The sequence below is a fragment of the Sapajus apella genome, unplaced genomic scaffold (assembly GCF_009761245.1).
Source record: "Sapajus apella isolate SASKATOON/1434 unplaced genomic scaffold, GSC_monkey_1.0 scaffold36, whole genome shotgun sequence".
NCBI classification, from domain to species: Eukaryota; Metazoa; Chordata; class Mammalia; order Primates; family Cebidae; genus Sapajus; species Sapajus apella.
The window spans coordinates 18,240,724-18,265,451 of record NW_022436976.1 but is presented as its reverse complement, the minus strand read 5'-3'; the positions used below and the strand labels follow the sequence as shown (position 1 = coordinate 18,265,451).

The 24,728-nt window shown below is 41.5% G+C and overlaps 1 protein-coding gene and 1 non-coding gene across 4 annotated transcripts in view; both read right to left on the bottom strand.

The window, feature by feature from the left end:
- The window catches only part of GNG12 (G protein subunit gamma 12), a 133,739-nt gene that overhangs the window by 69,006 nt on the left and 40,005 nt on the right, over positions 1 to 24,728 (bottom strand). For all 3 annotated transcript variants that reach the window (XM_032296634.1, XM_032296633.1, XM_032296635.1), the window contains exon 2: positions 9,429 to 9,478. Coding sequence is in view for 1 of the 3 variants with exons in the window: in XM_032296633.1 (XP_032152524.1) it covers positions 9,429 to 9,478 (50 nt within the window). In the remaining 2 variants the exon portion in view is untranslated. The remainder of the gene's footprint in view (positions 1 to 9,428; positions 9,479 to 24,728) is intronic.
- LOC116564204 lies at positions 4,300 to 4,360 on the bottom strand. Its single transcript, XR_004274790.1, has one exon. It is a non-coding gene; the product is annotated as a U7 small nuclear RNA (small nuclear RNA).

Genomic DNA, 24,728 nt, shown 5'->3' with positions numbered 1-24,728 from the left:
AAAATTACTTTCAATACTATAAAGAACTAGTGAGTGTCACAAGATAGTTATTTTTTAAAAGCAGATAATTGCACATATTTACATTTTTTCCCCAAATTCCTATTTGATTAAAAAAAAAAAAGCTGAGGAATTGGACTACTCTTTTTCCAAGGCTTTAAAAGTTTTTAGAAATCATCATAATAGTTAAATGCAAACCATGATAATAGCTACCATTTATTGAACATGTATTATGTGACAGGTCACTAGCTAAGTTCATTAGGTGCACTGTTTCCTTTAATACAGCTATCTTGTGAGGCAAATGGTATTATGCAAATTTAACAGATGAGGAAACTGAGGCTCAGAAAGATTAACCACGCTGTTCAAATTGTCTCAATAGCTGAGGAAAGTTTGAACTCCAGTCTTTCTGCCCACATTTTCCCTACTGTAAAATGTATACAAATAAAAAGCATGCTTTAGTTAAGAGCCTGTTAGTTATTTCAAATACATATATAGATCTTTGAATAGCCAATGGAAATCACTATATACTTTCAGGCCAAGAGAAAAATAGGTGAGCAGTCCCTGGAGAGCTGAGTTCTCCTATCTAAGCTTCTGTCTCTAGTATCATCTCATATGATGGATCTGGGGGAGGGGGAAGGAGGAGCTATATCGTGTCATCTTTGTTAACAGCCAGTAAAAATGAGGATATAAATCAGGCTCACATCTGGATACATAATGTTCAGTTTTGCCAAGAGACTAGTAAAAGATGGAAATGCATTTGATGCATTCTTAGGCCATTGCGCCAGAGAGACTCCAACTTTAGCTGACCCAAGCATCTTCCTAGCATGTGTCACTTGCTCATTTGAGATGCTGCCTTCACTAGGGGTTGGGGAGGGGTCTATACTCGGTGAGTGACCTAATTGTTACAGGACCCAACATCACAGTGGTCCAACCGCACATGACAAAGGAGGACACGTTGGCAGAGAGGCTGAGTTCACAGCACTGGCGCTGGAAAAGGCAGAAAAATATGCTGACTCCAAATGTCACAGAAGCACGAAAAATACCTACATAAGTGAGGGTGGGTCTTTGGGGGAGGTAGGATACATCCTGCAAGGCTTGAATTTGCAGAGTTCAAAAACTCTGCATGGAGCCCTGATCAAAATGCAAACAATGGTAATAGCTACCATTTATTGAATTATGTGATGGGTCATGAAGCACAGCAAATCAGTTCCTAGACCAAGAGAAACTATGTTAGTTAGGGTCATGAGTATGAGAAATAGCATGAGCACAGTTTCCAAATACTAGCTTTCTGCTGGAGTTATACAGGTACACACTGGTATACAGGTAGAGGAAACCCACCCAGGTACACAGGTCAAAGGTTTTCCTGGGGGCTTAGAGAACAGAGTGTCTAAGCTTCACTTTGAAATCTCTGAGGCCCAGGCAAGAATTTCAATTTTCCTAAACATTTCCCATTTTTCCAATGTCTGATTTTCCCAGACAAGGCATGCACACACACACACAGTCACACCCACTCACACACTCTCTCTCTCCTGAGATCCCATTAGAAAGAACATTACAGGAAGCTAGGTTTGGCTCAGTAGGAGCAGCATCTTTCCAACAACCCCAAGTTATCTGGAAATCTGAATGGGATGATTTGGGAGGGGAAAAAAAAAGGAGGGAGGGAAGGAGGAGAGAGGAAGTTGCTCACCAGATGAAGGACAACTTTTAGATTATTAAAAGAAGAGTAGTGTCTCATAATGGATCTGAAGTTAAGATGCTAAAGTGGAAGTTTCCACCACCTCAAGATGTAACAGATGGGAAATTCCAAAGCAAGGGGTCAGATCACTACGTGGAAATTTCTAAGAAGCTGCCTCTAAGACCCAGAAGGACACAAACAGGTCAGGACAGTGGAAAGTGATGGAGGATTCTGTAAGATTCTTTGGAAATGCTCTGATTCCCACAGTTTCCAAGGCGGGTGGGATGGAGAGGGCTCAGCCTTTTTCTCCAGCCTAGAGAAAAGAGTTTCAAAAGCTGTATGTACTGGGTTTGATATGCATCTACTAGAGTTCCTGGGTCGGTATGCGACATCTGCCTTAGGAAACAAAATGTGAGAGGGAGCTGATGCTGGCTAAGCCAGAAGGGTGGATGCCACATCAGAAAGTGAGTACTGCTCTCACTTGCCCCATGGTGGGGGGAGGGTAAAAGGTATAGGAACACTGGACACCCCAAGTGCCAGTCTGGGTCTCTTCACAACAGGTTCTCCCCAAGAGGGCTCTGGCATGAGAGTGAGAAGACCTCAAAGAGAGTCCAAGAGGAAACCAGAATGTGCTGATGGATGGCCACAGCGGCAGGAGAAGAGAACCACCTGAATCCAAGGGGGCCCAGAGCAAGGCCTCTCAGAGGAGTCCTGGAGAAGGCCACAGAGGCAGCCAGGAGAGAAAATGTCCCCCCTTTCCCCGTCCATCAGGTTCAGCTAACTCAGCACCAGGTATGACAGTCGCAGTCAGGCAAGGACTTGTTGCATGCTCTCCCCCTGCCCCCACAACCTGGAGAGACCTGAGCAGTGGGCAGCTGGAAGCCACTGGAAGAGGAAGTGGCCCTTGGTGGTTGGATGGAGGGAAGTCCTCCCCTGGAATGAATACTGGCTATTTTTTATAGACCGAAGAGGGCATCTCACATTTCCAAAATGAACCTGTGTGCATGTGTGTGCGCATGTTGAGAGAGGGAGGGAGAGGGAGGGAAAGATGGGGGGCAGGGGGAGGAGGAGGGAGAGGGGGAGGGGGAGACTGACTTCAAGTGGCCTCAGAACTTCTCATTACCTAAGAGTAACCAGAAAAGTCATGGGCCTGATGAAGTTATTATCAGGAAATGGGGTACAACACAACTCCTTGAATAAGCTTTAAAGGAACAGTGGGAGACAAGAATGAAGCTGAGTCTGAATTATGGTCATGAGTCACATGGTGCACTATGTTCATTACATACAGTTAACCTTTGTTAAGTCCTGACTACATGCCAGGCTCTGGGCCGCGAACTTCACAAACACGACCTCATTCAGTCCCTCTAACAATTCCTTGAGGCACATATTTGACAGATAAGAAAACTGTGGCTCAAAGAAGTTGGGCAACTTGCCTAGGGTCGCACAGGTAAGTAAGCAAAGTAGCAGGAACCTGTACTCAGCCTCAAGCCTGGCATCTATTCGTGAACTCTTCTATTGTCCCAGATGAGTGGTTTTGAGCAAAACATCTGTGACTGAAGCAGGAAAGGGACTTGGGTCCTGCCCATCCTTCCTGCTCAGGAGTCCCTGAGCTACAACACCAAAAAGCAGAATTTGAAAGCCACTGACAAGCATGATCTTAAGGGTCTCGTGCAACATTCTGATTTTATGATGCTATCATCTGTGGGTGGGAAGGTGGAGAGATGTGGTTCCACCAGAGCAGACATAGGGGAGAGGAAAAACTCAGAATTTTATCCAGTGTTCCCAGAGAGGCAGCTGGAAGGAGCTGGTTCCAGCAGGTGGATCTGAGGTTCACAGAATTATAACCATGTGTATAAATATAGAGCTTAGAGAATGCATGTAAAGCACTTAGCACAGAGCCTGGCATTAGGTAAATGGCAACTATGATTGTGGAAAGTTTACATATATGGCTGAAAACCCCAACATATAATTTAATGCAACATGCTCAGCCACTGATGTCACTGTGTCTGTTCCATAAGGAGCTATGTTTATCATGGACAGTACACCTTACTAATTGAGCCAAGACAAGAAAGGAATGTGTGAGATTAAGCTGGCCAAGACTAAAACAATTAGAGTAAATCTGGAGCAATGGTTTTTAAGCAAGGGGGACCAATAGGAGAGGGCAGGCATGGAGTCCCATGAGATGATGATGGAAAACATAATCCTTTCTCCAGTTTTAAAAAAAAGTGCATATGTACAATTTTGCAAATAATTATAGAAGGTTCACAGATCTGCTGGTCTATTCATAGTCCCCAGATTAAGAACTACTCCTGCAGATCATGTGGATTCAACATGAGGTCCTCAGCCAAGAGCTACTCACCAGATCCCAAAGTGGGGCTACCCGTCCTTGTCCTCTCCACATGCTCATCATGGGTAGTCTGGATCATGACACCGAGCCTGAAGTAGCCAATGTAACTGTGCGGAATCTAATTTCCAACCTTTCAAGTTTAATAGACTCCAAAACCAGTGGACTCCTGTACCTAGAAAATTTATCTGCCTGGCATTCTCTTCCTTTCCTTCCTTTCTTCTGGTAGCAACACCCCTCCTTTTAATTATTTTTTAATTTTTAAAATTTATTACATAATGTGGGGAGTCTTCCAGTGAAAACAGGAAACGTGCTAAACAAATTCTAAAAAGGCTGTAACACTAACCCTCCTTTTTTCATGGGGAACCCATTCTGTCTAATTCTGGTGGGATTTACCCCATCTCATGGGACACATGAACAGGCCTTGGCCAAAGTGATGCTGCTTACTGTCTACTGCCTATTTCTAGCCATGCTGATTCAGGCAGGCAGTCTAATCTGGGCCGGTTAAGGGCCCTCCTTGGTACTTACTACTGCCAGAAGCATGGCAAAAGAGGCACCACCTTCCCTGAGATCTATAGCTGTGAGAATGACAGAAACCCACCTCTGCCACCATGGTGAGTGAGAACATGCCTGAGAATGAAGCTGACTGAGTTAAGAGAAGTGAAGACAGAGTGAAAGATAATGGCCTTATGATATCTTTGGAACTCCTGAATACAGCTGTGCCTGAAGCCCTTACCAGCATGGCCATCCTAATCATATGAGTCAAGAGACTAGTTTAAATTGTGTTTCTGTTGCTTGCAACCAAAATACTCCTAATAAACTTAATCTAAAGAAAACGTCCCAAAGGAAGTTCCCCTTCATGGGTAGTCCTTGTGGAATTCTGGGTTCCTCTCTGACAATAATCCTGAATGAATTAAAATTTTTTCTTCCTATGACATACTTGACAAACATTTTTTTTGCAAAAAACTTTGGGCTTAACATGATTCCCTTATGATTCTCTGCACCAGCAGTTCAACTTACCAGTGCCGCCAGTCAGCAAGTATCTCATTCTCCCCACCCTCGATCCTGCACTCCTGCTTACCTTCCCTACACTATCAGATACTACCTCTTGTAATAAATATTAAGGTTACTGATTAGAAGAGGAGGGACCCAAAAATGGACAATGGTAGCCTAGTTTATAGTTTTCTACCATCAAACAAATACTTGGAGTCAAGTCTCACAACCATCTCAAACTACCCCCAAAAGGCACTGAATGTTCCAGTATAAGAAATGAACCTAGAACCGTGGGGCTCAGAAGAGAAGGACAGAGACATGGAGCAAGGGAAAAGAATCATTAAGGGTCAATGTAAATTGTCTCAAAAGCCACAACACACACTGAGTCACGGTGTAGAATGACTTGAGAGTTGAAACAACATTCACAGACCACTATCAGGAAGTTGTTTTTTCTTTTAGCACAGTGATGGTAAGTAGATTTCAACTCACCTGCCCAATCTGGTCCACAGCTAAAATGCCAAGGCTCAGCATCAAGACAGCCATGCCAATCTCAAGTCCATTACGAGGTGGGAAGGGGAGGAGGGTTGTAAATATATGTATTTGTTATTTCAGCTGAAACAATTACATTTCATCCTTGGACTAAGCAAGACCAACAGAGAAATACATACCTGAACTAGAGGGTTTTCTCTTGGACTGCACTCAGCTGTCACATCATTCGCCTATACCAAGGCAGTCCTCATTGTTTTACCTACAGGGAAGTTGTCAGCCACTCTGTGTGGCATCCTTTTTATAAGCACTCTGAAGACATTTCTCTGAGCCTTGAATCATGATCAACCTTGCTTCTTCTGAGTAGCTGGTGTGCCTTTATTTTCCAGCCACTGTAAGTTGTTAATGGAGCATGTTTTCCTTCTGGTACTGACTGCTCAGAGGCTCAGAGGTAAGACTGTAGGACCAGCAAGTAAATCGCCTTCCCCCAATGAACTGGGGCCTTATTTTATCTCTGACTTCACCCCACAGATTTCTTCCCTTACTTATCTTTCTTAATCTCATTATATTATACCTATGTTTAAAGGCCATCTCAAAAATCTCTGAAGACAGGTACACACTTCAGATCAATAGTAATCAACACAAGAAGAAACAAACCAGATGGTGAGTGAAGGAAAGTTTTACAAATGCTGCCCTGCAATGGCAGCCACAGGGTGATGGCCTTGAACCAGGAACAGCCCTGGGCCAACCCGTCAAGTCAGCAAATATCTCATTCTTCCCACCCGAGATCCTGCATTCCTGCTCACCTTCCCTATACTCCATCTCCCATGGGCAGAGTGCCCCCTGGGCCATTCCTGAGCCCCCTGGGCCACACCTGTTCTCTCTTTAGTACTACTGGTGGTTGCTTTCCCTCCCCCACCAAATCAAAATGCCTTCCACCTCTGTCTAGAACCTTGGGCTTGACTATATGTTGTTAACAGTTGATAACAGCATAGTGTCTTTCCTCTCTCAAGGGCAGGTATACTGTTTTTTTGGGATGGAGTTTTACTCTTGTTGCCCAGGCTGGAGTGCAAGGGCGCGATCTCGGCTCACTGTAACCTCTGCCTCCCAGGTTCAAGCGATTTTCCTGCCTCAGCCTCCCCCAGTAGCTGGGATTACAGGCATGCCCCACCATGCCAAGCTGATTTTGAATCTTTAGTAGAAATGGGGTTTCTCCATGTTAGTCAGGCTGGTCTCAAGCTCCCGAACTCAGGTGATCCGCCTGCCTTGGTCTCTCAAAGTGCTGGGATTACAGGCATGAGCCACTGTGCCAGGTCCGGACAGGTATATTTTAACCAGGCATTTTGAAGAGGGAAAAAAACCCAAAGAAGTAATTCACTAATGGTGGAATATACTACAAAAGTGGTACAAAAGCAACTGAAAAAGAGATTCTTCTTGTAAATCCCAAGTAATTCTATGAAAGGCAGTTAGCACAGTACTGGGCACACAGTACTCAATACACAGTAGCTACTTATTATTACTATTGTCGCCATTATTGTTAATCCCACCACTACCGTTTGATCACTCACTGGCTATTCCTTTTACTTCTACCAAGCAGGCTACTGCCCTTTTCAGAATACTGGCAGACTGGAGATCCACAATCAATTCATTCATTTTAATCATACTTATAATTTATAATGCACTTTTATGTACATTATCTTTTAGGATCTTCCTAGCAATCCTCTAGTTAAACATTATTCTCATTTTATAGATGGGCAAACTGAAGCTCAGGAAGATTGAGTTAGTATGGCTCAAACCCACATCTTATATAAATTTATTGTTCTTCCTATAACAAGTGGTTGCCAACTACAGTGTGATCATATCAGAATCACTGGAATTTTGAATGTCATAAAGATATTGAAAAAGCCAAACATTAAAGAATCATCTGAGTGCTTTAAGATTCCTGGGATCTACCCAAGACCTAATGAATAGAGATGGCCCAGTGGAAGGGTCTATGAGCTTGTACTTCAACAGGTGCCTCATGAGATTCTGATGAGCTGCTAGTGGATGGACAAGTGTGATGTCCAGGCCGATTCTTGGTTCACCAAGTACCTGCTGTACTCTCAGCCCTGTGCTAAGTACTACAAGGCAGGCATATGTTGCCTTCAGTTCTCAAAGAGCGAAGTGAGTAGGAAGCTAGTAAGTAAGTGAGTAGGAGCTAGGAAGTAAATCTAGCCAAGTGAAAAAGGAGTGAGCCAAAGAAGGCAATGCTTGCCTTTGAAGGAGGTCAGAGCAGGCAAGATCACAGATGGCAGGAATAGACAGGAAGGCCGTGCCATGGAAAAGAGAAAATTCCAGTAGGTCTTGCAAAATGGGAAGGATTTCCAGGTAGAGAAGGGGTAAATGGAATGAAATATCCTCCAGAGAAATGCTGAATAGATTCTCTGGCAAGAATAAAGGGAATAGTGGGACTTGAATGAGAGAGAATGGGACCAGAAAATGAGAGGGGAGAAGCCGAGCCAGAGAAGAGCCTAGGCTGGTGTGGGAGGTGGTAGGGAGGGAGGGAGGTGGTTTTCAAAGAATAACATCCTGAAAGATGAACCAAAGAACGGCAGAATGAAGGGAGGTCTGAAGGGTAGAAAACCTGGTATTGGCAAGATCACCTAGGAACTTGTTGAATTGACTGAGACCCCGGATGGCTAGGGGTAAGACTCAGATTTGACCGTGCTGGAAGTCAGAATGGGGGAAATCTGCAATGGGAATCTAAGTCCTCTTGCACTCCATGCTCTTCTCATTCACCACAGCTGCTTTCATGTGACCCATAAACACTACAGCAGATTGCCAAAAACAGCCACATTTCTTCCCCTCCCTGTATCCATGCTCCTTGAAATGGGACTCTGCAGCTCCTCTTTCATATATTTCTTGAATCCAGGCTAGCCATATAGCTTGCTTTACAATCAGTATATACTGGAAACAATGTTGTGTGAATTCTGAGTCTTAATGTCAAAGATACTTCTGCTCTCTCCCAGAACCCTGCCCAATCATCATGTGAACAAACTTGGGGTAACTTGCAGGATGATTAGGTACATGGCTTAGTCACTGTTATCACTCCAGCTGACAGCCAGTGACCCCCAGAAACAAGGCCTAGCTGACGTGGACCTGCAGCTACCTGTAGATACATGAATAGTCCCAGGTGAAAGGAGAAGGATCATGTAGCTGAGCCCAGCCCAAAGCACCAATCCACAGAATGGTGAGATAAATAAAGGATTGTTATTTTGAGCCAGCAAATTTGGTCTCAAAATGCTGGCAGCAAATTTTGGGGTGATTTGTTATGTAGCATAAGCTAACTGATACACACTGCAAATAACTATATAGCCATAATATTAGGGAGTGATGCCATATGAAGCCCCAGAAGCTTTCTCACTTTTAAAAAAGTACATTATTTTTCTAGCTCTTAAGCAAGGTTTCTACCATGGCAGAACTATTACCTCATAATAATCACATTTAGTTTAGATGAGAGAAAAAATAGAGCAATATGAAAGAGTAGAGCCCCGGTATGCTGAATGTTGTAGCTGTGAGCCAATTTTCATTACAACACACTACAAGGGACTGTTTGAATTCCTTGGCTGAAGTAACACTCTGTTGTTCTGGATACTGCCTGAAACAAGCAGACCATCAACAGGGGACTGGAAATAGTTTCCTTACCCAAAAAAGTTTTTAATAGTATTTGGCATGTAATCACGGATCTTTATCCTGTCCGTGGTCTTACAAAGGAACATGGGTTGCTCTGTTTTTTTAAGGCATGGAGCCATCATAAATCATTATAGAGATTAAAGAAAAGTACAAATAAATAGACATCTAATCATAGCACTGGTTGGGGAGCATGTAACTTAATAGTGTGAATATCTCCTCAAAAATAAGTCAAACAGTCACTTTAAGAAATGAAGAACTTACCAGTAAGACTTTGTGTGGTCCACTGTTTTCAGGTTTTGAGTGGAATGAATCTGAAATAGAATTAAACAAACATTCCATAAGTAAATCACATTTGGAAAGGGTGTGTTTTCGATCCCAAGTGACTGCCATAATGTTGAGCATTTATTCATGTAGTTAAAGATGAACAAAGCTCTTTCTGGCTCCTGTTGGAAGAGGGAACATTTTTTACCGACATAGTTCAACTTCCTGAATAGAGAGAGCATGCTGTCATCTACTTAGGGGAGCATTCAAAGTCTGAGGCCAGTGTAACTATAAATGGTAGTGTTATTTCCAAAACTCTCCAAGTCAGGGGAAGCCTCTCTAGCTGTTGCCCTTCCCATGGTCTCTCAATCTCTTTATGCTAGGACCCAGCCATGGGTCCCTCTAAGACACCACCTAAAACCCTGATGGTCCAACATAACTTGAAGGGCAAAGGAGTGTACAAGATCTCCTAATAGTGATTATCTAATCATATGCATAAACAGGTTTTTGTTTTCATTGATAATAATGAGCCTAAGGTAGTGTTGTTCAACAGAAATATAATCCAAGCCACATAATATTAATATTAAAACATAATATTAAATATATTTAATAATTAGATTAATATAATTATATTTAATATTAGATTAATATAATTATGTATCATATATATTAATTATAATTATATAATTATAAAATATATTTAATAACCAGAACATATTAAATGTTCTAGTAGCCACATTTAAAAAGCAAAAAAGAAACTGATTTTAATACTTAATTTAACTTAATTTATCTAGACTATTATTGTAACACATAATCAATACTGAAATCATTAACAAGATATTTTACTTTTTTATACTGAATCTTCAAGATTCAGTACATCTCAGCTTGAGCTAGCCACATTTCAAGTAGTCCACGGCCACACATGGCTAGTAGCTACCATATGAGACCGGTCTAGGGAACCTGTTCTTGGCCTTCAGGCCTTGGTAAGGCTTCAAGGAGTCTGATGCATATGGAGATCTTATTCACCCATTTTCCTTCTCTCAGTCATCTATCATTACTCCCATTTCGTGATGTCATTTTAGCAGAAATCAGACATAATGACAACAAATACTTATATATAGCACTTACTATGTGCCAGGAACTGTTCTTGGCATGCCCCTATGTTACCTCAATTAAACCTCACAATAACTTTATGAAGTAAATATATTATTCTCATTTTGTAATGAGGCAACTGAGGCACCAAGAGGTTACATCATTTACACAAGACTGGGAGACAGTGTCAGACATGGGATTCAAATCTGAGTCATTTGCCTCCAAAGTCCCTGCTTTTAGCCACTGCCCTCTCAATTAAATTTGAACAGCTCAAAATAAGATAATTACTTTCAGTTTTAATTATAACTATCAAATGATCCAAGTCTGCTCTCATGATAACATGGTTAGATAATAGCAGTGATGGCAGATGGAAGAGTTATTGGATGCGCTAGCAAATTAAATTTAAAACAATTTGGGATACAAGCACGAAAACCACCACATGTGGGGTCAAAAAGACTGCACGGGTTGAGGGGCCTGTCTGGATGACCAAGGTGGTGGCAGTCGGGGAGGTTAATGTGAGGTCTCTGGAAAATCTTGTCTTCATGATTTTTCTGAGGGAAAGGCCAAATGTTTTCATCAGATGCTGAAAGAGTCTCAAAGAGGTCTTTTAGATAGATACCTCAATATCTGTCTCAGCAGGAGTAGGGAGTTAGGAAGAATCCAGTAAAAGAATTAAGAAGATACATCCTTTTCACTTTATTAATCCATAGGCCCCCAAGGAATCACGCTCAATGAGCAAAATCAGATCCCCACATACAAGCTTTCTGCCAAATCAGAGAGATGGAGGCTGGTCAGTGACACCGTGGGACTGAGGCCACTTGAAGCCCTGCCATGCAGTCTCCTATGGAGAGCCCTGAACCTGCTGAAAATCCTCCCGTGGCTTCCTCCAGGTTTTAGGATCAAGGCCAAGCTCCTCAGACTGCTCTAAAAAGCCCCTGTGGCCTCATGCCCGGACTCTCCCTCAGGCATCTCACTGACAGGTCCCAAAATGCACACTCTCCCCTTAACTCCTCTATGCCTTTGCAGATTCTGTTCTTTCTGCCATATTTGTCTTTTCTCTACAGTATGAGTGGGTTCACATCTCAGTTCAAAAGTTACCACCTCTGGGAAGCTTGTGTGAACACTCTCGGCTGGCTTAGCAATAACTTCTCTGCAGTAGCAGCAGTAAAGTAGTATTCATTCAATTCAATTGCAGTTATACTCTACTATAGTCCCTGAAGGAAGGGGAAGCATTCTGAGAAATGAACTGTTAGGGGATTTCATCATGTCCATATCATAGGGTGTATTTACACAAAACTAGAGGGTACAGCCTACCACACACCTAGGCTACACGGTAGAGCCTCTTGTGCCTAGGCTATAAACCTGGACAGCATGTTACTGTTCTGAATACTGTAGGCAGCTAAAACACAATGGTAAATATTTGTGTATCTAAACAGAGAAAAGGTATAGTAAAAATATGGTGTTATAATCTTTAAAATAGGTTTTGTTAAAAACCAGTCGGTACCAATGGTATTATATAGTCTTATGGGAATACTGCCACAGATGTGGCCTGTAGTTGACTGAAATGTCATACAGCACATGACTGTACTACCAGTAATATTAAAAGCTGGTTTTTATGTGCTAGGCACTGTTCAGGTGCTTTACATGCTCCTTTAATCCCCTTAGTAATCCTATGAGGTAGGTTCTTTCATTATTACATTTAGTAGGATAGCAAACTGAGGCATAGAGGTTAAGCCAGTAGCCTAAGGTTACACTTGTAAGTGGCAGAGCCAAGCTGTGGTTTACAGGCAATCTGGTTCTAGGCCTCGCACTCCATGCCTGCCCCTACTCAGTGTCCACTTCCCTCTACTCTCATTGCCCTGGTATACTTACTTTACTCGGGTATCTCCCATATTTTAGATTTCCATTTACTGGTGTCTCTCCCCACATGTTTGCAGAATCCCTGAAGGTTAAGGATGTGTCTAGCTCATCGTTGTCTCTCCAGGACCTAGTGGGGTGTTTGGTATGTGGTAGACACTCAATAAAGGGGCACACAGGAAAACACTGGAACAGCATTAGAGGGATAGGAGCCAGGGCTATCAACCCAGGGCTGATAAAAAAAACACACCAGGATGAAGAATCTTCAAATACACACTTGAACAAAGCAAGTTTTGACTTCGTCTTTTGAATCCCGCCAATACCAAGGAGATGGTCACTTCCTAGACCTGTTCAGTACTACAGGGAGGATAAGCAACTCAGAGCTTGGCAGACTTGCTCACACCTGCAAGTTCATCAGCTTTATTTTACTTTGCATGTGGAAATGAGTAATAACATGCCTAAGCAACAGCACACCCACAGTCTTGGCTGGCCATTATCAAGCAATGCCAGAAAAGACACATGCTGAAAATCTCCTTTGGCTGCCTGGACATGGTTTGGATATTTCTACCCTGAGTTCCAGGATATATTTATTTCCATTACTATCTAAACTCCCCTTAGATGGCTATAAAATTTGAACTTGTAGAAAAATACTAACAGTGAGAAAGTCAAAAAGGTTCAAGATCTAGAACACATACAGACCTCTAGGGAGAGAAGCAGCTCTCTCTAGCCCAGTCAGAGATTGCATCAGGATTGCGGCCCGGCCTACCCACTCGCAAATAAATGCTGTCAGCCGTAACATCCACCCTTTATACTGCATCTAGAATGTAAAAGAAACCACCACCTTCCCATGTACATGGATGGATGTCAGCATCACCTGTTATTAACAATCAAACCGTAAATTTGTATTGATTCTTGCCATCTCATCTCCTTCCATGATAAGAAGTAATGACATTAATTTAGTTATTACCGAGAGGTTTACTAAATGTAAATCATGTGCCAGGGATGGTCGCTGGTACTGGAGATGCAGTGGAAATGAAGTGTATTACATTCTTGACTTGAGGCCCTTACATTGTAATGAGACAGCAAACAAACACATATATAAAGAAGTAAATAAGATCATTTCAAACAGTAAGTTCTACAAATGTTTTCATACATGCAAAGAGTGAAGTGACCTAATGAAGAGTTTAACAAGGTCTCTTCAGCAGCTGTGTGGAGGTGTATTTAAGAGGCAATAGTGGACAAATGGTGACCAAGTATGAGGCCATTTGATTGTTCAGGTGAGATATGGTACCTCAGGTGGAGAGAAGCAGACAAATTCAGTATAGGTTCTGGAGGTAAAACAGCTAGGACTTGTGGATGAAGTGGATACAGGGGATTAAGCAACTGGGTCAATGATGGTTTGATTTGCTCAGGGAGAAAACAGGTTGAGGGAAGAAGAAAATCAAGAATTCGGATGTGATCTGGTTAACTTTGAGACATCCAAGGGGAGATGTCAAGAAAGCATTAAGAAGCCTAGAACCATGCTGTCTAATAATAGGCACATGTGGGTCTTTACATTTAAATACAACTAAAAACTCACTTCCCAGTTGCATGAACCACATTTCAAGGGGCCAAGCAGCCACTGAGGCAGCTGCTCTATGGAACCGCACAGGTCCTATATGGTTTCACTTGCAAAGTCTGATATGATGGTATCTCAAAAGGCAAAACAGGTTTTAAAAGGGCTTTTGACACACATAAAGGCCCCTACTGTAGGGATAAAAGGTAAATGCTCCACAAAGGTGGGGCAAAGTTGAGGGAAATATACCCTATGCTTTAAGTCTATCCTAAAAATTTGTCTTTATTAGATGTTTGGAGGACTACCAACTTTGTAAAGTAATACTATGTGTCAAAGAATCATAAATTCATTCTTGAGCAATAAAGGTTAAAGACAATAGGGATTAAAATGCTGGCATTTTGCCCCATTGTACAAGAGCTTCTGTCCCAGAGAACAGCACACCCCAAAAGGCTGAAATGGCCTACTTTAACCAAATGGTACCACCCCATCATCTCCACCTTGGGACTGGCTCCTGGCTGGAAGAGCTGGTCTAGGCTGTTCATCAGGAGAAACTCTTTTTACCTGGTTACTGTCCTAATCCACAGAGAGCTCTGAAGACTAAGTTTCGTTTTTAATTGAGGAGCTGGTGGTATATGTACTCAACTAACTTAAAGTTGGGAGAAAAGTATTCAGATAATGCCAAAAACAATATGAATTTTAAAACGACACATAGATTCCTATTTCATCACACTTTAAGAGAATAAGTGAAAAAGTCAGAGTAAACAAGAAATTGAAATGTTATACTCAACATATTTCTCCCCCCATTTTTGTATTGAAAGGACAATGGCAGTTTTAAAAGGATGGCAAGCTTCTTCAGAATTTACCCATGTTTCTAGCATCCTAGTGCTGCTATTTATTTTTGCATGTTACCCTTGATGGACACGTGTTTTTATGTGACTATGGCCATAGTTTATATGCTATTGATAGTAAAGGCTTTGGAATTGGACAGATCTAGATTTGAATGTCAGATTCTCAACTAATGAGATGCAATTCATCTCTAGTCCTCAATTTCCTAAAGTGTAAAATAGGGTTAATATTACCTTTTGTATATACTTGCTGTAAGGATAAAAAGAGAAAAACTTAGCACAGTGCCACTAGAAAAAACTCCATGATTTATGGCTATTATTCCTTTTTAAAATTTCAGTTTAAATTTTAAATATTTTAGTATTTCTACACATAGACATAGTGTTTCATGTTGAGAAGGCACAATTTCCTAAATCAATCCTCTAATGCTGGATAGTTAAGTAACTGCCAGTTTTTATTACCAGAAACATGATTACATTGGACATCTTCATGGCTCAGCTTTTTCATTCCTTTAGCTTACTTCTCTGGCTTCTCTAAATACCTAACACAATGACTAGGTTTTGATTTTAAAAGGGTTTTTATTAGCATACGATAATATCACCTGCAAAATAATGCACAGTTCCTGAGATCCTATTTTATACATAAAATAATATTCTTAAAACTGTTTTATTTTGTATTTGTAAGATAATTAGAAGCAACATTTTTTCATGTTTGTTTATTAATGGTTTGCCACCTTGAAAAACAATAGTTTTATGTTTTTTGGTCATTCAGGTACTATGATTCTGATGTTTTTCTTGTAAATTTGAATGAGTTCTTTGTAGTGCACGATAATCAACAGGTAATATATATATTTGCTACAAATAGATTCCCAAAATATGTGCAATTTTAAGGTAAGTATCTTTTCATTTATATAGCATTTAGTAAATAATATGACACAACTATATTTTGTACAAATTTCAAGAGCTATGATATTGCTTCTTGGCAAAATGTTTGGCTTTTGATTGTGTTTCAAAGTCAACTTACATCCACTTTGAATCTTCATAGCAACCCTGTGAGTGAGCTGGGGAGTATAATAATGCCCTGTATACGGCAGAGAAAACAGATCCAAACAGGCCAGGTGACTTAGACATGATCACGGAACCTTGCAGTTGGCACAACCAGACTCCGAATCCTTCTTTCTCTGAGTCACAGGACCCCTTGTGAAAGGAAGCTTGCAAAGTAAAAGTGAAGAGATGTATTTTGTGCAAAATGGATTATTATTCAAAGCAGCAATTCTATATTGTTTCCTATAAGAAAGCCTTTTCATAGAGCATCAGAGAACCATGTTTGCTTCACTGGAGGATCTCAAGAAATGTTAGCATCATTTCAGCAAATTTACTATAACAATGGCTTACACAATGGACCCATCCTCACACAGATTTTTATAAAGGCAAAATACTTTAAATAACTTAAACCTAAATTAAGTTTTGCTTTATTATTATTATTATTTTTATCTGGCATAAATACCACTTTATCTCCCAAGTTTTCCCTCATTGTTTGGCTCAATGAAACTATTCTTCTCTTAGAATTTCTACAACCTTTTCTACCTCCTTCTTTTTATCACAGATATTTGGGAATATGTTGCACTTCTCTGGCTGGGTGGTAAGGTCTCAAGGGTCCATATTTTATTTGTATCTCCTAAATTGCCTGGCATTTCACTCTGCACAGAGAAGCACTCTTCAATGTTTTACAAATATATGGGGAAGAATTTTACATAGTTAAGAGAACAGTTTTTTCAAAAATGTAATTTCATTAAAATAAGAGCATTAAAGTACAGGTTGCATTAACTGTATTCTCTTGGCTACACCATTCCTTATTTTGGCAAGCATACTGTTATGAGACACTTCTAATGCATTCTTAGGCTGGAAGTCTGTATTAGCAAAACAATACTAAACTACATTAAACACAATGTCTAAAAATGTTTCCAACCTTGTACAAATCTGTATAAATACGTAGCTGTATCTGTGATGCTTTTATTTGCAAATTCAGATACAATTTATTTCTCAAAAATTCACTGTGTACACACACAGACACACATACAGCACAAAAGCACTAAAGTCTTGGTCAGCATTTGGGAAAAACTCAGATAAAAATATGGGACATCTGTTTCCTAATACCAGGAAAATTCGCAGGAAATGATTAATGTTAACTAGGGAGAAAAATATAATCTGGATCAAATTATGAAATGAAAACATCCAAAATTCACAATTTAATACAGTATAGCCTGTGAGCTATCAGATCTTCAAAACTGGGGATGATTTAACATTTTATTGCAATATCTGTCACAGCAGAAACATTTTTATTCCATGTGTTTACCAATAAACATAAAACTGAATGCCTCAGCCTATACAATACTCTCAGATTCTGTGTCTCCCCACTGATATTTATGTAACCCTTGGCAGCTGGGGTTAGCTGTTTCATGTGTATTTCCATAATGTGCCCAGTGCCTTGTGGGACAAACTAGGACCTAACACTAAATTGGACAGTGGTCCCCAGATAGAGAGGATGGGGCTCTTTTGAGAAAGATCTAGCATAGCTATGCCTCCCAAGGAGAACTGGAGGGGCAATGATGGACAGCCACAGAGCAAAGCCAAAGAAAACTGAAGATGAAGAGGGTTTGTAGCTTGTTGGCTCTTCCATCATGCTTGTAAGTGTCTCTAACCCTACTATGTGTTTGGCAATGGAAGGTGGTAGGGACAAAACAGAGAACAAAATATAGTCCCTCCCTGGGCTGGGCACAGTGGCTCACACCGGTAATACCTGCACTTTGGGAGGCTAAAGCGGGTGGATCACTTGAGGTCAGGGGTTCGAGACTGGCCAACATGGTGAAACCCCGTCTCTACTAAAAATACAAAAAACAAACAAACAACAACAACAAAACAATAAAAAGAAACCTAGCCAGGCATGATGGCACATGCCTATAACCCCAGCTACTTGGGAAGCTGAGGCAGGAGAATTGCTTCAACCTGGGAGGTGGAGGTTGCAATGAGCAGAGATTGAGCCACTGCACTCCAGCCTAGACGACAGAGTGAGACCCTCTCGCTCACTTGCACTCTCTCTCTCTCTCTCTGTGTAGTCCCTTCCCTCAAGGAATCCACAATAAATAATATAAACACCACCACCATACAAATACAAACAGGCCACCATAGCTGCAGTAGTACATAATTTAACTGCAGTAAGTACAAGTAACTCTGAGAACACAGGGGACACTTAAACCAGTCTGGGATGATCATGCAAAGCTTCCAGGAGGAAGCAGGGTGGAAGCTAAAATGTACAGAATAACCAGTGTTTACCACAAGAGGAAAGGAGGGAGGTTTAAGTATGGTTGCTTGTGCCAAGGCCTGAGAGGAAGCAAGTCCCTAAGCACCTTGGGGGATGCAAAGAGCTTGGTGCACTGGGGCAAAGAGTTCTCAAGTGGAGAGAGGCCTTATTAACTAACAGGCAATAGGCAAAACCCAAAGCAGGTGGCTATAGTGAAAACCACAGGACCAACTGAAATGACCCAGAATCTCCAGCATCTTCACATCAGAAAGGGCTAGCACTGATGGGGGAATAGCCAAAGCCCTTTTAGGTAACAAGCCTCTAGAAGAGGCAGAAGAAGATAGACCGTCCTTTGGCCACAACCTCACAGAGTCAAAGCTGGTTTCAATTCCAAGGAAAAACCAACAGCCAGCTACCCAACCAAACAGATAGGAGCAGTGAGGAGGCACAACCCCAAGAGGAAGACAGAGTTATCCCCATCTTACAGACAATTGCTGGCTTTAGAAGACAGTATTTATCAATATTCCTTTCTGTTAATTGATTCAGCTTCTCACTAGGAAAATCAACTCATCTTGCTTTGCCTGGGACTTCCCAGTTTTTGTACTGAAAGTCTCATTCCCAGGAACCCCCTCAGTGCCAGGCAAGCCAAGACGGTTGACCAGCCTGCTCAGAGCGTGTGAGATACATGAAGTGGGCAATGGGATTTATGACACAGGTTTTTGTACTGGGACTGGTGCAAAGTTATATGTGACTGACCTCCCCAAGCTAATTTGGATCCTTTGAACCACGGGACCTTTTGGAATAGCTTAGTGGCTTTTCCAAGGCTCCTATATAATTTGCCATACTTTATACTGAATAATATTTGCAAAGCAAAAGCCTAGCTGAGGACTTAGTGATTACTATCTGTGTGCTAACGTCAAAGAATTGCATACTTCACAGCAATTAGCCAGAAGAGTGGTCTGAAATTAATTGTTGTTAACTGAAAGTTAATCAAGTATCTTTCAGCTTTAACTTGTTTTGAGACAGCGTCTGTTTCTGTCACTCAGGCTGGAGTACAGTGGTGGAATAAGGTCACAGCTCACTGTGGCCTCTACCTCCTGGGCTCACACAATCCTTTCCAGCTTCCCTAGTAGCTGGGACTACAGGGGCACTTCACCGCACCCAGCTAGTTTTTGTATTTTTTATAGAGACAGTGTCTTGCTATGTTTTCCAGGCTGGTCTTAAACTCCTGGCCTCAAGCCATTCTTCTGCCTTAGCCTCTCGAAACATAAATATTTAAGGCATGAACCACTGTGCCTGGCCAGCTTTAACTTTTGACATCGAAGATCTTCCTAAAATGAATTAAGTCTACTTACACACAGCATAGTATACATATTTTCATATATCTTTGTTAACTAGGAATCCTAACCTTACTTACTGCAATGGCTTACATTCTTACTGTTCAGCAGACTTAAGGTTTAGAAGACAGCAAGAACAGACTATAGTTTCCAATAAATACAGTCACAATAGAGTGGTTAACAAATCTTTATAGAATGAATGATGGTGGAAAAGTGGGTCATACAGAACTACAAAAAAGAAACAGATCAGGACTGTGAATGAGATAAAGGCTATGCTTCTGCTTTTACTACAGTGCTGTTGACAAAAGCAGCAGGAGCTCCGAACTGATGCACACAGTTCTTGTCCGATAAAACAAAGCAAAAGCTCTTAAAGAGCAGTCCTTCCTTTACAAGGGTGGTAATGAATAAAATAGGCAATATAGCCTTCAGTCAGCAGAAGATGCAGAAAGACTTCAATGGTAAGACCAAGGGCCTATTATTAAGTCCTGATTCAAAGGCATCCCCACCCCCAGGAAGCTCAGGAAATGTCATCCAGGTGAATGCTCCTTGATGAGAATCCGGACATAGGAATGGATGAAGATACATGCCTTAGAACCTTTCTCTGACAAAGCAGTGATTTCTAACACATTTTTGGTTAGTTTTCAATGAAAAGATATTTCTAACATCTAATTGTGTTTGAATGGAACTATATCAAAAACAACTTTTTGGCTGGGTGCAGTGGTTCACGCCTGTAATCCCAGCACTTTGGGAGGCCGAGGCGGGCAGATCACAAGGTCCGGAGAGCAAGACCATCCTGGCCAACATGGTGAAAACCTATCTGTACTAAAAATACAAAAATTGGCTGGGCGTGGTGGTGCATGCCTGTAATCCCAGCTACTTGGGAGGCTGACGCAGGAGAATCGCTTGAACCAGGGAGTTGGAGGTTGAGGTGAGCCAAGATTGCACCATTGCACTCCAGCCTGGTGGTGGAGTGAGACTCCATCTCAAAAAACAAAACAAAACAAAACAAAACAAAACAAAAAACAGCTTTTCATTAGCCTCAGCAAACAAACAAAAAAATTAAGAGTAAAATTTAGCAGTGTCTTTTACTGGTGATATAACCATGATTCCCTCTAAAAAATCCAGTTTCATTAGAGCATTCTAGGTAACTGAGACTTTGCTATATGTTGAAAATTAACATTTTTCCCATGAGGCTTAGTTGTCTAATGCTATTACTCCTTCTGCCAACACCTTTGCATCAGACATAGATAAAGATCACAGCAAACATATTCAGGTTATGTCCGCTGCAGAGTCAGGCAGCACAATCGGGCACTGCCATCAGGCTGGATCAGAAAAACAAGAGCCGGAAAGGTTTGTTTCCACTCTGCCAAACCTTTGGTGTAGATGAGTGCACCTCCGAGGCCTTGGACTCAGAAGGAGAAAAGAGAAGTGCTCCTCAGGTGAGGCTGTGAGCCGCCCTCCAAGACCTGCACATTCACAAATGTGTGGGGTGGGTGTGATACAAAGTATCCCATGCTGGTTGTCAGACTTTGACTCAGCAGAATAGTTTAGTCTTAAACTCTACCCACCAAAACATGGATTAGCAAAGAAATTTTTCTGTCACTGAAAACCAAAGAAGGAGGTAAGAGATACAGATTTTAAAGACTTGCTCTTCTTTTCCTGTATCATTAAGAGATCAACAGCTTATTAAAAAACGAAAGCGAAACACTCAACTGTGTTCAACACAATCCACTCAAAGACACAACTCAACAGGAAGACAATTCTGAAGAACACCAGCATATCCAGTACAATCTACCTGTTCTTATACCTACCACCTGCTTCCGTAAAGCCACCTTTGCTGCCTCTATTACATTATTAGTTTGCACCCCCGCCTCCACCAGGCATCCTTACAGATCTTTCCATTTCACATACATTCTGAACTACATAGACAATCTGCTGCCCATCATTTGGGGAAATATACAAGCATATAATCATCGTCCCAGCCAAAAAACCCAGAGCCAAGAAAAAAAATCTGTCATCCACTGTACCACAGTGGGGAGATTTAAAGGCAGCTCAGGGCATTCAGCGTTTTATCTGTCAAGTCAGCCACTTCTGTGCCCAACCCTTTCCCTCAGATCTCCTGTTTCCCATTTATTTATGTATCTGCATCAACAACTTGATTGTAAGGTTCCCTGACTGCATGGGCCATACCTTATTCTTATATGTATTTGTTTGCCTTCCCACAAGAATTATCTCTTTACTTGGAAGCACTCTAGGTTTGTAATAAATGAAAAAAACACTCTGGATGTACATATTCATACCTAATTATCTAAAATTGAAATGTTCACAGTGGCTCAGGGAAAGGGAAACAGAAGAGCTAATTCTGAAATTCAGAAACTGTTCACAGAAACAAAAGCCATCTTTTGTTCTTGTGAGCATGTCTCTAATTTCAGGAACAACTGTGGATATTATGATGTAAATACAGTTTTCCTTAATCTTTTAAAATTCGCACTCACTTCTGATAACCTTACCTTCCCTAGTCAGATTGATATACCCATCCTTAGCTGTCTTAGGAAACTGTGATATGTATTTTCAGTCTCCTTTGCTGAATTCTCTCCTCTTCCCCAAATCTGATGACTCTCAAATCTGGATCTCCAGTCTCAGCTTGCTCTTTGAAATCCAGACTTACTCACCTGAGTGACTTCTTAACATCTCCCCTAGGATGCTTATAAGGCATCACAAACAATTGTGCTGTGGCCAGAGTCATCTCCCACACTGTTGTCCTCTTGGGGCTTCCAGGGGACATCAATGGTACCAACAGCACTCCATCATCCATGCCCTCATTCACACCAAAATATTCATTCATTTTTGGCTCCTTTCTTACCAACTGCATATCCAATCAATCTATCAGCAAATCCTGTCAGCCCTACCTTCAAAATACCTCCAGAATCCAATCATGTGTTGGCATCTCCTCTGCTCCCATCTGGGCAAACTAGCAGCATCTCTCACCTGGATGACTTCAAGAGTTCTCTCTGCTGATCTGGGCTTCACACTTGCTCCCCTCCTCAACCCCCTGTCTAGTCTTCATGAGTCACTACTCCCTAGCTCAAAACTCTGCAACATTTCCCGGCATGCCCAATACACTCACTCACGTCTACTCCTTGGCCCACCAGGTGCTATGAGAATTGGCACTGGCTCACTCTATCCAGCCACACTGACTCCTGCTTCTCCTTAAATCTGCCAAGCTATGCTGTGTCTCAAGTTCTTCCTTCTGCTTAAACGTCTCACAGACACTGTAGGCCTGCACGTCTCACTGCCTCACTTCCTCCAGGTCTCTGGGTCAAGCGTTACCTCCTCAGAAAGGCCCTACTCTCTCTTCCCTGACTCTGCTTTGTGTTTCTTCGTGGTACTTAAACCTTCCTGGCACTCTAATTTTTTATCTGTTGAAGTGTTAGCCCTCTCCTTCACTGGAATGTAAATGTCATAAGAAATGGATGTTGTCTGTTTACTGTTGTACTCCCAGTGCCTGAGGCAACGCCTGACACAGGCTAGGCATTCAAGAAAAATTACACATTTTTTGGTTACTGAATGAATACAGAAATATTTTATGGAACTGGATTTTTCTGATGTTTGTATTATGAAAATAAATATTTCCCCTTTTCCCAAGTGAATCATAAGATAAGGCACGATTTTTAAACCACATATGCCTTGTCACTTAAAATTCAGATATCTGCCCATTGGGGTGTTTCAATGCATAAAACCTCATGTCTACATTCTGAATTTTTACCAAGCATCTGGCATGTTTTGTAGTCTTTTGCCTCTAGCTAAAGGTTTAAGCTTTATTACCTTTAAAAAATGCTTGCAGAATTAAGCTAATAATGACATTGTCTGCCTTATTTGTGATAGTGGCAGTGCTTTTTTTTCCCTCAGTTGTGTCTGAATAAGGCTGGCTCAGATTTCAATGCCAAGTAGTTTGCCACACAACTTCTGTTGTATGGCTCCATGCAGTTTGGGCCCAGTAGCCACAGAAAACACTGTGGAATATTAAGAAAACTCCTTGGAGGAGACCCAGAAGGAAGCACAGATCCCTTCTGCCAGCAGTCTCCAATACATTTGGGTTTTCTGGTTGCTCAGTCAGTATTGGTGCTTTTGAGCAGTGTTTCTTTCATGAATGAACCCCATTTATCATGATGCACTCAGTGGGCAGAGCTAGCTCCCAGGGGACAGCCATTCTCCCAGCCTCTGACATTTTCCCAGTGTGACAGTGAATACCACCCCACAGAGACTACTATCACTCTGTGAATTCCACCTTGGACGCTTAGCAAACCTTAGCTTCAGAGAGTTCAGTCAGCTGGAAATTGACTCTTGTGTCTTTTCTTCTTTTCTTAAAGCATAATCTTTCTGGATCTTTTACATATAGGACTGGAATTCTTGTGTTAAAAACCAAGATAGTCATAATCCTGACTCATATGAGAAATAAGTCAGACACAGCTTAGTTCAAAGATCTGGTCAAATTCTAACATCAATAACATAAATAACACAGATGGGTATCAGTTCTGCCCTTTTACCCCCTTAATAAATAAAATGCCATAAATCATCTGCAAGCCTTGGTGAACTTTGATTTCCATGTATTTCTTTAAAACTTAAAAGTGTTGATCTTTGTGATGTGAAATGCTATTTAATTGTTTGGGAATTTAAGTTGTTAGGTGGTTTCTCCAAAAGAAGAAAATGGTAGATACCAAATACTAAGCATTTGGTCATTCAAGCCAAAAGCTCCCACAAAAGCACTTTGATTTTTTTTTTTTTTAAAACCACAAATCCAGACTCGTAGAATGTTGTCCTTGAGCAGTTTAACTCTGGACCGAATTCCACTGCAGTCTGCATCCCTCTCGGGCTGTGTGAGTGGCTTTCTTCTTCTGTTCTCTGAATACCGAATTTGGGAAGAGCCAACATAAACCCCATGCTGCTGACATTCTGAACGACCCCCAAATTCCTGCACCCTTCTGCAAAGCTTCACTGCCAACCCTCCTCCCTGCCCCCTCCTTCCTCAAACACTGTTTTACATGTTTTTCTCTTCACTCACTTTGTTGGGGAAGTATTTTGTTAACAGTCCTTTGACCAGTTTCAGCACACGGCTTCTGGCGTTAGTCAGGGTTGCAGCTTTTTAGAGGCCTACCACTGACTCCAGAACATACTTCTCTATTTGCATTTGTTTATTCTTTTCTTTCGCCATCCAAAAAGGAAGAGGGGGGATCAACTCTCACAAAGAGACATACAGTCACAAAAACCTTTCTACTTAGCATAAAACTCTTAAGACACCAAATGGGGGCTCGCAAA